At 30.8% G+C, this 14,138-nt stretch overlaps 1 protein-coding gene across 3 annotated transcripts in view; it reads right to left on the reverse strand.

Annotated features, from left to right (window-relative positions):
* Nucleotides 1-1,221: 1,221 nt before the first annotated feature.
* Nucleotides 1,222-14,138, reverse strand: part of LOC143255383 (ubiquitin carboxyl-terminal hydrolase 25-like) — a 57,251-nt gene continuing 44,334 nt past the window's right edge. For all 3 annotated transcript variants that reach the window (XM_076510953.1, XM_076510952.1, XM_076510954.1), the window contains 7 exons: nucleotides 11,430-11,636; nucleotides 10,378-10,532; nucleotides 7,261-7,442; nucleotides 6,110-6,274; nucleotides 5,092-5,221; nucleotides 4,558-4,753; nucleotides 1,222-2,436 (listed from right to left, as the gene is read on the reverse strand). In XM_076510953.1, coding sequence (XP_076367068.1) covers nucleotides 2,258-2,436; nucleotides 4,558-4,753; nucleotides 5,092-5,221; nucleotides 6,110-6,274; nucleotides 7,261-7,442; nucleotides 10,378-10,532; nucleotides 11,430-11,636 — 1,214 coding nt within the window. In that variant the 3' untranslated portion in view covers nucleotides 1,222-2,257. The remainder of the gene's footprint in view (nucleotides 2,437-4,557; nucleotides 4,754-5,091; nucleotides 5,222-6,109; nucleotides 6,275-7,260; nucleotides 7,443-10,377; nucleotides 10,533-11,429; nucleotides 11,637-14,138) is intronic.

The following is a 14,138-nucleotide window of genomic DNA, read 5'->3' on the forward strand; positions in this document are numbered from 1 at the left end:
ACAAATCTTGGATTTGAAAGATCAAAAATATCACAAATCAAAATTTACTTTCCAAGAAACATTATGGGAGATTATTAGAGACATTTGGAGTAAAATTACAAAAGACACTTTTATTAATTATCTTGTAACAATGCTTAAAAGTCTGTCTGCAGTTATTAGAGCAAAATGGAAAAACATAGACTGTTTGCTGAATTCAAGCACTCCACACCAGAGAACATATCAGTATTACTACAAGTCAGACTATGTGATAAAATTAATACAGACAAGACAATGTATCAATCTTACTACAGGTCAGGGAGGGTGTCAGAATCAATACAGACCAGTGAATGTGTCATTATTACTTCAGGTCAGAGAATGTGTTAGAATCAATATAGACCAGAGAATGTATATATATTACTACAGGCCAAAGAATATGTCAGAATCAATACAGAACAGAAAATGTATCAGTGTTACTACAGATCAAGGAATATGTTAAAATCAATACAGAACAGAGAATGTATCAGAATTAATGCACGTTAGAAAATGTGTTAGAATCGCTATAAACTAGACAAAGTGTCAGTATTACTACAGGTCAGAGAATTCATTAGAATTAATACATATCAAAGAATGTATCAGTATTACTACAGGTCAGAGAATACTTCACAATTAATACGGACCAGAGAATATATCAGTATCACTACACATCAAAGAATATGTTAGAATCAATACAGACCAGAGAATGTATAAATATTACTACAGGTCAGAGATTATATGTTAGAACCAATACAGTACAGAGAAAGTATCAGTATATATATATGTCAGAGAATATGTTAGAATCAATACAGACTGGAGAATGTGTCAGCATCACTAGATGTCTATAACCCATTCCTACTATCATTTGGAAATTGTTGTTTTTTAATATTATTTTTACTTTATTTAACAATAAAAATTATTAGAAGGTTAATTATTAGAAATCTGTAAAAGCTTAAATCATATCTAATTTAATTTAATTAACCTGAATAAGTCATCGTATGATAACAACATAAAATAAAACTAAACATGTATGATTTCTATATATTAAGAAGTTGTGTTGTGACAATTGAATAAAAGTAGATTTTTTCCATCATCTGCAGAAGTTATCTTATGATGAGTATAAAATAAAAACACACACGACTTATTTATGTTTCCGAATTAGTTGTCTCATGATAACTATGGAATAAAAAATGACTGAGAACCTCATCATCCATGTCCAAAGTTTTATTTATTTCTATTTATAAGGCAAAAAAATGTTTTAAATAGCATTTGTTTTATTTCATTTTTAACACCAAGCATTTATTGTACAATGTATGGATACTAGACTAAGGGCAATAGAACTCAGTAGTGCTACATGTAATGGGTTAAATACTATTGAAATAACAGATAAGAATATTACATTCAAGAACTTTTACTGATATAACTTTACTTTCTGTGCTTTGTAATGCTAAGATTTGGTCTTCATTAATAGTCATAACATGTTATTTTCCTATAAGTAACCTTCATTATTGAATATATCCATGACTCGCTGTTTATATTTTGTTTCTTTTTAATTTGGCTGACACTAAGTCCTTTATTAAAAATTCATATAGCATTTAATACTGTGATCTTCCTTTTTAAAGGTGAAAAGTTTTTTCTTAATCAGTTCACACAAGCACAAAAGTCTTTTTGGTGTATCTGTCAACATTTAACGCTGGAAAGAGTTTATCTTTTAAATCAAATCCAACCCACTGGTTAGCAGAAGGAACTACTAACACTGTTAAAGGTTACTATTCACTGATAACTATTTTAATGCACTGATTGCTATCATAGCTTACACACTTGTCACTCACAGTATTGTCTTTCATCAACAACAAAGTCACATCAAAGAGCGAATAAACGAAGAATAAAACATTTATTGATTTAAAACCTCTGCTTTATATCTATGTAACTGCATACTCAAATAATCCTAACAAAAATCTAATTCAGTTGATGATGTAAAATGTTAAAGTTTTAAAAATAAAGGCTGTTTACTTTATTACAAGATCTCTACATAAGCAGCCATGCTTTACTTTGTCCCAAAAAGAGATAGGTGACTGTTGCTTTCTTTACAATTGATAATCCACTTTTCACTAATTGCTCACAAATGATCTTAAGCCTAGATGCTGCCTTCATTCTTGCTTTATTAAGTTCATTGAGAAACAGCCACTCATCTATACAAACATTTTTTGCACCACAGAATCATATATTTCTAACCAACTGTGTGTCATTTGCCTCTCAGAGCAGTTTCTAAGTGTCCCCTTTCAACAGCTAATTTCATAGCAGAATGGAATTCTGCCTCTAGGTCATGCAGCCGAGGTATTGGTGCTGTAGCTCGTAAACTCTGTTCGTCACTAGGATCCAAAAGTTTTCCCAAAAAATCCTGAAGTTGTTGCTGTTTTTCATCTGTTACAAAAATATTCTAATTAATAAACTTACTGTAACACTACAATTAAACAAAGGTGCCACTGTTGTTATAGCAATATTTGTAAAGTATTGTTGTTAAATTACTTTTTTCATTCAAAACAAACTTTAGCTTTCCATTTAACATTTGTTTCTGTTTGAATACTTCTGAATGAAGAGAATTCAACACTTGACAGTCAATCACAACTCTTGATTAATTTATTACATAAAATAAATCAATTATAGCACAACCACCATTCACAGAGTTTTTCAAAATCTCCAAACGTCAGTTTGTGTTAGCAAACACAGCTACACAATAAGCTTTAGGTGCTGCACTCAGTAAAACAAGAAGCAAGCATGTCTGACATGCATGCAAAAACTTAGATAAAAACTATAACTTTATCAGCTAATTCATGAATAAAAACATAAAACTAAAAACAGTCAACTAAACATATTTCCAGGAATTTTGCAACAACAATAAATAATAATAAATACTATTTATTTTTCTTATTGTATAACCTAAATACTGTCTGAAGGATTTATAACAAATTACATGCAACTTGGTTGAGTACTTTTTTTACTGTTAAAGCTAAAAACAAAAAGGAAGTGTCAGTGTGATATTATCTAGGTCTTCCCTTGCAACTTGGTTGAGTACTTTTTTTACTGTTAAAGCTAAAAACAAAAAGGAAGTGTCAGTGTGATATTATCTAGGTCTTCCCTTGCAACTTGATTGAGTACTTTTTTTACTGTTAAAGCTAAAACCAAAAAGGAAGTGTCAGTGTGATATTATCTAGGTCTTCCCTCTTTATTTTATTTACCATCCTCCTCAGAAGTATGAAATTTAATGCAAATTATTTATAATAATGTAGATATTACTGAGCAAAAGTCTAACCTTCACACCCTTCAGTCTTACAGAGCTACAATATAGAAACTCAGATCCCAATTGCCACACCCACCTGTTATATCCTCTCTTTCACAAATTATCAAGTCCTCTCTGATGTCTAATACTATATTTATAACCAAGAGAAAACCAAAGTTTAATTTATCAAATGACATATTATATTACATTGTTTTCTGAACAGAGTGCCCTATTTTGAAAACTTCTCCTGCACTATTTGCACTGACAAGCTTAGCTAAATTTTATAGGCTCTTACCAGATAGTTATAGAACCAGAAAAGTTATGATAGTTATAAGATATTATTCTGTGTTCTTAGGAGCACTGTTTATTTAAATAAAAATTTGTTAGTGTACTACTACCATTGGTATAAAAAAAAGTTTAACCTCCATTGACAATAAACAATAAAAAAACCAAAACATGTGTAAGTACCATATTTCTGGTTTTTTAACATATATTCATTCTTTATTATTATAAAAGTTAAAGACATACAAATTAGAAACTTATTATGATAGATAAAGTTAGGTTAGGTAAAATAATGAAAAATAATCATTTTTCATCAATTTTGCTCACAAACAACTTCTACATAAATAATTCAAAACAATTTGGGACATACATTTACCAAATGATTTAAAATATTTGTGATAGTCAGACACAGGTCAAAGAGCAATAAAACAATACAATTTAAGTACAAACAAATGCAGATTGTTAAGATTAATTATTAGGATAAACAACTATTGCTTCCTGTTACAATTTCCAAACACCTTAAAAAGAACAAAATGGTAATTTAGATATATTTCCTATTTTTCTATCGTGGCTACAAGGATATTCATATGGATCACGTCCATATAGAGTTAGGATAATGGACGTAATAGATAAAATACAAAATTTTACTAAAAAAATTTGATATTTATTTATAAGATTTTTGAAATTATGCAAATAGAATTTGACAATTGTCAGGTGAAGAAATATATTTTCCATCTGAACATGAAAATCAATTTGCACTCAACACAGTTAACAATCTGAATCTACGTATTCCTTGACAAATTTTCAGTAAAAATACCAAATTAAAAAATCTTATTTTTATTTTGTAGTAAAAAGTCATAATGTCTACCAGAAGCTCAACAGCTTTTGTTAAATGCTCTGAACATATTAAAAGTTATAATATGGAAACTAATAATTTACTTTGAGGGTAAAAACTCAGTAAAAAATTTAGATAGTTGACTTACCCTGGATGTCTTCTCCAAGTTTAGAACACCAAAACCCTCTAATTTCTTCTGCTGCAGCTTTATCTTCTTGGTAAGAAGAATCCATTGTGAGAAAAGCCATGCTTGGAACCAAACAGTCATTCAACAACACCAAAGCATCAGAAGCAACTTTCAGGTCATCTGACCCAAACTGAGACGCTGCCACTTTATTTAAGTTCTGTAAAAAATTAAATAAAATGTACCTGACTAAGCAACTGCATTTTATATCACACTTGCAGTATCCCACTGAAATACTACAAGTGCAGTGAGAACAACAAAATTATTACTCAATTTCCTAGGGAACAATTCTTTTTTTTGTGTAGGCTACTACTGACTTGCATTAATTTTGTACACAATAAAAAATTATTACTAATTCATCATATAACATGATTCATCTAATCTATAGCCTTTTCTTTCTTCTCTCAAATACATACTGTGTAATACAGTTTATTTATAAATCTTACAACAGAAAAAAAGTGAGATTAGCATTCAATTACAATATACAATGTGGTTTACCAACAAACACTGACGACGATAATAGGCTAGTAGTCGCTGCTCCAGCCCACGATTTTTGTCCAATTTTTTTCCAGCCAATTTCTCATTGAGATTGCAAGCATTTGTTAGATAAGGTAATGCTTCCTGGTATCTAAAACACAAGGACAAACCTCATTATGCTTTTAAATGGAAAATAATGACGTTAGGCTTAGTATGCATATACACTTACATAATTAAAATACTTCACGGAGAACAGCTGATGTAGATTTAGGAGGGTGTTGTTTGGTTAACATTGGTTTCATTAATTTTGAACTGCAGGAAAGAGGAAAGTTGCTCAATCAGTGGCACCCACCACCAGAAAAAATTTACTCCTTGCTGAACAGCAAGGGTGAGTATCACTTTTATAGAACATACAGCTAAAAGTGCAAATTACATTTGGTACTACCATGCATTGGATTCCAAGTCTAATAACTTAACTATTAGGTTATGTTCAGGTCATTTTAAAATCAAAAAGTTATAGAAAATATTTTGATTTAGACATTTTAAATTGAAGACAGTGCTTCCATGTTATTCCAAATAACATCACCGTAACTGTGTATTGTATCTATGGTACAGGATTAGTATACAACCAAATTCAACCTTCATTTGAAAATATCAAAAACAGTTAAACCTAAAGATAAGGGAATTTATAACAAGATATCTATCACAGATACTAATTATACAAAATACTTTTAATAATATTTACAAGACATTGTATTTTAAAGATAGCCCAAGAAAAAGAATACTATACACAAGTATTAAAAGTGTATTTTCAATAAAAAAACCTGTATCAGTTCTAACATTTACACAGATTTTGTTATAACAGAACATTTGCTTCAATTTAATTTTCTAGTACCAGCTTCATCTACATATAATGACCACCAATACAATTTAAACTTCCGAAATGTGTGTGAAGGTGGAAAATATAATATATTACTTTCAGTTTCACAAATAATAAACAAGGTTTGAATATGAGTATAAATAAACAAATTATTATTACCTTTCATTGTGGAATCTCTCTACCCCACTAACAAACAGAGTTACCAATTTACGAAAGTTGCTGTAGTCCCTATGCCAAGTCTGGTACGTTTTGTCCTGCCCCTCCATTAGATTACTCTTCAACTTTCTCAGAACATTAATGGCAACTTTTCTGAGCTGGCTCCCTCTTTGAACAAGATCAAACAACATAATTTTTTTCAAAGATTAAATAGGTGAATCAATCATAGAAAAAAAAAAAAAAGTCAAAAAAGATGTTTTATAATGATTAGTATGACATTTTTCAATTTACTTCCAGCAAACAATTGTAATATATGATTTCTGTTTCATGCTTCTCCACCATGTGACTAAAAAAATTATTGAAACACATTAACTGGATAAAAGAAAAAAATCTATCCAAGTGTTTAAAATCATTTAGGTATCACAGACTGAAAAGGAAGTAAGAAAAAAAAACGCATTTTATTTATCTTGCTACAAATAGAGAATATATAATTTAATTCTATGGTTGGCAACTTAAGTGACATTTTACAGTCTCAATGAAAGGATATGACTTACTCTAAACTACTTCAAAACATTTAAAAGGTGCTTCTTATGAAGACATTACTTGTTACAAAACTATGGTTACATTTTTTAAAATGCACCTGCAGCATTCCAAGAAGTATTATTACAGAGTATGTCTTTCTGTGACCATGCATTCATTTTATCTAAAGTATAACTCTAAACCAGAAATAAGACATTCTGTTCCAAAATTAGTTAGTACCTACATATACATCTACATGTGTATTATCAAAACTTTCAGATGCATATTTAGGATGGTAAATACCATGTTTTAATTCACATATGTTCATGTTATCCATGCAATGTTACAAATTGTTTACTGTCAAACTTAACACATCACACATACTAAGTGATTAATCTAAGGAGACCAAAATATTTCAATAGCAATTCATCATCTCTTTCCTTACTACAGAGTATAAAAAAACAAAAGTCACACACAACAACTCAAACACATCTTTCAGTCACAGAAAATAATTATTAACAAAAAACTTATCACAGAAATAATAAACAATTACCCCACCAGAGAAGTTTGTTTAATTTTCTGAAAATTGTTTTCCAATAAAGATGGCATTATACCCACCATGTTACCAGTCATACCTAGCATCTGATTCAAGCTCTCTCTCAGAGAACTGTTCTAACAGCACCAAGTGGATGAACGGATCAAGATCAGCTCCGTTTAGTAGCATGTAAACACCAATATGCTGTAGACGAGGGTCTTCTGTCTGGGATCCATCTAGTTTCACAAGCCTCTGCAACCTGAAAAGTTCTAGTTGCACAGCCTACATAAAAATAAAGTTTTAAAACATTACTTCTTGCTAGCTTATGCTCTGCCTAGTTAAAAATCCTTAAAGTCTACTTTTATGCTTTTAACTACATTTCATTTCACTATTCTAGAGGAACAACTGAAAAACAGAATTTCAGATATGACTTCCTTTGCTATTTAAATTCATCACCCAAAACTTTTGATTAAAAAGAGTCAATGCTTTAACAGATATTTGTCACTGCTGTGGGTTTAACTAATTCAATAATTGTATTGTGTAAATAGCCTTGAACAGTCATTCCTGAAAGAGAAAAACCAGAGCTGAAATGAAATACGATTAAAAAATAGCATAGTGTCAAATGCATGAGGAACAATTAAAGATAGAAAAATGTGTCAAAAATATATTTGAAATTTAAAGTGATGTTTTGTATCACACTTAAACTGACTTAACGAGCTTTCCCACTTACAATGTATGATATATACCAAACTTTAGGTTAAAGTTTCCTTTTTCATCATTCTCACTTTTTCACTATGGTATAGAAACAATTCATGATCATATTTGTCCTTTACTGAGCTGCAGAACAAGACATCTTCTGTGTCTTGTTGTAGTTTCTTCACGCAACTAAAATACTAATCATCATCCAGAAAATATCAGGACCCTATAGTCTTATTTTATAGCTAATCGTGCCTCTAGAATACATTATGCACTGCAAAACATCTTCTGAATCATGTGTCATGGATTACAGTTAATTGTTTCTAACTGGCCTTTACCTCATCTAGTTGTGATTCAGAGTACAGTAGCTATAGTGAAAGACTTTTATCTAATCTCCATCTTAAAATATACTAAAAAACAAATTCACTGTTCCACCTATCTGAAGACCAATAAAGAGCAGGGCCTATAACACCAGCAACTGGTAGACTTTTTAAATAAAGAACCTATGCTGCAAGACCCATTCTAGTTCACTGTTCATTTAGTCCTATACTGGAATACAAGGTTATCTGAGTCTCTGAATGTTGCATCTGTATTCTTGGAATACAGTATCTACATTTGTATTCTCAAGACAGCTGGTAAGGATATTAAAACTTTAATTAAAATAAAGTACTAAACAATGTTTAGATATTATCTTCTTAGATAAACCTGAAGATGACCTAAGAAAGTTGAAATGTTGTCTGTTCTTTATTTTAATTGAAGTTTTAATACCCATACTAGCCATCTTGAGAATACACTTTTACTTCAAATGGGTTTCTTGTTACCACCCATATCTACATTACATGGCATCTGAGTCATGCTTCATCTAGACCTGTTCTTGAGATTGGTAGTGTGTTATGCAGCAATAAAATCAGCTGCAGTAAAACTATTGTTAACAGGAATTATACTTTAGATAGTTTTTACCTTCTGTATCTCAGACTGCGGTAGTCCAAACTATTACATATTGTCATTGGATGTGCTCCACCAAATTTTAAGGCAATCAGTTAAGAAATATTGGGATATAACATCTCTAATTCTGATTGACTTTCTTCCTTTTCTTTTTAACCATCACAAAAAAAGTACAGAAAATTTATTGGATATAAAAACATATTTAACTTTCATAAATTTGCTTTAAATTTTGTACACTGATAGATTTTTATATTAAATAATTAGGTGTCAAACGGATCCAAATAAAAGCCGAATGTGCATAGGTATTTAAAAAAACAAACGTTTTGCTCACAACTATGCAAAAAGTAATATGTAAAAATATCAAAAGTAAAGTACACTGTTTTAATTTTTTGTCATTCAAATTAAAGAAAGCTGATTTAGAGCAGCAAAACTATAAGGTGAAACCACTTGCATAGGTATTTAAAAAAACAAATGTTTTGCTCACAACTATGCAAAAAGTAATATGTAAAAATATCAAAAGTAAAGTACACTGTTTTAATTTTTTGTCATTCAAATTAAAGAAAGCTGATTTAGAGCAGCAAAACTATAAGGTGAAACCACTTGCAGATACATAAGTATTGGTTAGACCAAGCAAATCAGATTAGCAGTTTAAGTTCAAGTTTTCAAAAGAATCATATGGGCAGACAGTTACCACTGATTATTCACTGGCAACTTTTTAGCCCAAATGTTAGGAAATTATCCAAATTAAAAATCATTTAGCATCATGTCATATTAACTTAAACAATTAGCATAAATAATAATACTTGATGAGGTTGTACCAAAAAGTATTGGTTAGGCAAAGCAAACTAGACTAACAGTTTCTAGTTCAAGTTTTCAAAAGAATACACGTGGACAGTTGTCACTGATTATTTATTGGCAACTTTTCAGCACAAATTTAGTAAATTTTATGAAATTATCCTAATAAAAGAGAATTTAGCATCATGAGATATATATTAGCTTAAGCAATTAGCATAAATAATGATGCTTGAAATGGCTGTACCAATTGTACATGGGTGTTGACAAAAAACTATTAATCTAGATTCCATGGCATAACTATAAAAGAAGTTATTAACATTGTTTCAGAGTGGAAAAACTACCACAATATATCTTAAACAATGTGATTGGTTCTGTAAAATATAGGTCTGTTCTGAATAACAGGGTTACAATCCTAGAGTGAATGTTAGTTACTATCAACTGTCACTTTCTTACTTGCTGTGGCTTGTTGGTGCATATTGACAAAAAGTCATCACGTTATCACAAACTCCTAAAGCGTAAAAAAAAAGAAAGAAAAAAAAAGAGCCAAAACAATTGAACCTGTAACTTATAGGAATGAAATTAAATTTGTTGGCCATACTTATAGCACTGATAAGAATTTAACAACAAATTCATTCACTAGATACCAATATTTTGTTTTACCACCATAATGCCCCAAGTTGAGCAAAATACTTACAATACTAAACATTTTTTGAGTCATAATTCATTTAGTTCTGCTTCAGGAACAAAATATTTACAATGAAAAACATTTATTAGACCTTACCTCATCCAATCCTGCTTCTGGTCCCTTGGTTGATATAGTGCCAGCTACTTGCTGGACCTTAGCAATAGTAGCTTTATGGACTTGGTAAGCATGCTCAGCTTGGAGAGAGTTATGCTCAATATGTCCCTGAACAATTCTACTTCCAATGTTTTTTCCTGTCAAAATATTAAATTAAAAACTACTAAAATTTACTCTAAAATAAGCTTACTGTAAAGGTCTTCACCTTTTTTTCTAAATACTTTAAACACTTTGGAATCTACAAAACTGAACAACAAATACAAGTCCAAATACTGGACTGCTAATTTGTAATGAGGGAAAAAATTACTCTATCTTTTTGATATTTCACGTTTAACTGCAAACACAAACTGATATACATTTTTTCAATACTGCTTTATAAAAGCAATAAATAAAATCCACTTTTCACTCTGAATAAATCTATCTGAATATTTTGTATGTGTCCATGAACTTCACATAAACCCTTTTGGTTCCAGTAAGGTTGTAATAGCAGAACACAAGTTCAAATAAAATATTCTTATACAGAGTAACAGGTTGCGTTTTAAAGTTTCCTAAAAACCAAAACTTTCTGAAGATACATGAGGCCTTAAAACGTAGTTCTAAAGATTCATTTTTACAGGAAATACTGACTATCAAATCTTGCTCATTTTTAAGATTATAAACTTAGCCATCTGGAAAGCTGCTGTAAAAGACAAAGCTACATTTTAATTCCAACTTCTCAACTTTAAAGGTTGTACTTCTTATAAAAGATAAAACAGGGAAAATTTGAATGTTCAAGATTAAGATATAAGCCTAGCGTAATTCAGTGTAGGTTTTGTTACATAAGACAAGCCAAATATATTCAGTGACTTTCTATAATACTTAAGAGGTTAATATTATATTGTGCAACTCATATTTATTGGATTACAACAGACATGCTAAATTTGAAAAAATTAATAAAAATGCCATTTTAAATTTCCCTCAAAATTTTTTTAAAGAAGAAACAGCTACAACCAGCTTTTGGTAATGAATTTAAAAAACATGGAAATCTTGTTTACCTATACTTTTTTCTTCTAGAAGTACATCATCTCCAGATTGTCCACTGGCTACTGTCATGGTAGTTACATCCTTCTTCCATGTTTGTTCAGTGTCCCATTTTTCTATTTCTTGTTCAAATAATCTGTTGTCCTGTTCAACAAAGCTCTTCAGATCATCAGGAAGTATGTTGAGATTAGCTGGAGGATAACTCAGAACCTTTTCCTTATCTGGTTTGTCAAGAAAATTGTTTGCAGTGAAATTTATAACTAGAATAATTAAATATATTTTAAAAATTCTTAAGTAAGAGATAAAAAATTATTTCTTTCATTCTTTAAAACGTTTACAAGCTTAAAATATTTTTGAAACCAACTGTATTCACTGAACAGGATATCCTATCATGACTTACAGCTTAACTCTAAAATCATGAACAGTGATGCTTTGGTACAATTTTCAATAATAGAAAACATGTCATACCAAATTCTCATAACAATATTTGAATAAGTTTAGTGTTCTATCTCTTGTTTTGAAAACATGTAATGAAACTTTCAAAAAATATATTCAATACTTTGCAAAAAGAAAGTTTTCATCAAAACCTTGATAGAAATAGAGAAAAAACTTGTATTTGAACGATTTGTCTGTAAAATGTGAACTGACCAACACAAAACTTACATTATTCAAAGGCTCTAAAACTACTTTATCATTGTAAAGCAATTTTTGACATTTCTGTTATTTGCCATATATTGTGATGGACAAACAAACTGTGTAGTTTTATCATTGAAATTTCAATGATAAAAATGTCACAGACACCTTATAAAGAATCTTGCCTATCCACACATAAAAACCAGACATTAATAAAACTATTATAATTTAAATGGCTTGTTAATTAGGATATAAATTAGTTTGAAAAATTCTACTAGTTGGCCAAAGTGAACTCAATAACAGCAAACAATAAAACTGGGGACAAATAATTGAATACTTTTCATCAGAAAGAGCCAGGCTCATAAGTAAATCCATAAACCTAGAATCTTCTCTGGTTAAAATTACACAACAATAAAAGTCAAAGAGAATTATGGACATTTTTTGAGAGACAGGATGTGAAATGAGGGCATGTCATAAAAATCTTGACATTCTTGATTTGAAAAAAGTTAATAAAGCAAGAATCCTGGAGGTTATAGATTTATATCATATTTTAGTAATATCTATGATATTAGTGTGTAATATATATGTGCCAAATTCAGACATCAAGTGATAATAAAATTGTTTAATGAAGTAGTGAAAGTATCTCTGTAAAAGGTTGGAATATGTACAATTAAACCCCCACCCAAATGAAACCCGAATTAATAAGTCTGATAATAACACATAAGATAGTTTTCATAATGCAGTATGCTTTAAAATAAGATGCTACCTACTAATGCAATGTTTAAAATGTGTAAACATATTGTGTATGTACTATAAACATATTTTATCCCAATTACTATAATTTCATGTAGAAGTAAGATCAAGAGATTCAAGTAACTACTATAATTACATGTAGAAGTAACATCTAGAGCAGTGGTTCTTAACCTCGGTTCAATCGAATCCCAGGGGTTCGGAGTAGGTCAAGACTCACACATTGTGTGTGTGTCCGTTCCGTTTACCCCACTTGTATGATTTGTGACGTCATGCTCCACTTGGCCATCATTGGCTATGGCTGATCATGTCACATCACTCTGCCTTAATATCAGTGCTGCAGAGAACTTTGTGCGCTTAGCAGTCGACTTGTGATTGTAGTAATCGTGCGTCATTTGTGATTTTCTTCCTAATCTTTCAATCCCTTCATACTAGCTATGTCAAGCAAAAACAAAGTGGTCAGACGAATACATACAATATGGATTCATGTGTATAACGGAACATGATGGGGTCAGCGTCATCAATACATGATTTGCAATGCCAAGTTGAGCAATTTTAGTCTAGCACTGGCAAAACTAAGATAACACCCCCTAAAGCTGCATGGAAATGGGAAATAGGGGAACACAACGCTTGCTGAATTCAAGGTAAAGAGAGCCGGGTTCAATGAAAAGGTTACTTTGCCTGTTCTCGGCTTTGTACTCATCAACAAACCAATCCTCACAGCATTGTACAAAGTTGCGTACTTAATTGCAAAGCAGGGCAAACCACACACCATTGGTAAGCACTCATAAAACAAGCTGCATTGAAGATGCCAAATATCATGCTGGGAAAAGCTGCTGAAAATAAGTTATCCCAAATTCCTCTTTCAAATGATACCATCAGCAGCAGAAGAGATGACATGAGCAATGACATCTTGGCTCAAGTAGTTGCAGATCTGATTTCAAGCCCAGAAAAATTCAGCCTTCAACTCGACGAGATCACCAACGTTTCCAATCTAAGCCAGCTTGTTGTATTCGTGCGCTATGTGAAGAACGACGAGATAAAAGAAGATTTTTTATTTTGTAAGCCTCTTACAACAACAACTAAGGCAGCTGACATGAAAAAACGTGAACACAGTGATACTGTGTGCAACTGATGCATGATTCATTTTGTGCACTAATAAAATATTTACTTATGTTTTGAATTTGAAAAAAATCATTTTTTATTTTTTCAATTACGAAGGGTTCAGTGAATGCAAGTACAAAACTTCTGGGGTTCAGTACCTCCAACAAGGTTAAGAACCACTGATCTAGAGACTCAGATAGCTACTATAATTACATGTAGAAGTAAGATCTAGAGAC

This window comes from Tachypleus tridentatus, chromosome 7 (assembly GCF_004210375.1).
Source record: "Tachypleus tridentatus isolate NWPU-2018 chromosome 7, ASM421037v1, whole genome shotgun sequence".
NCBI lineage: Eukaryota > Metazoa > Arthropoda > Merostomata > Xiphosura > Limulidae > Tachypleus > Tachypleus tridentatus.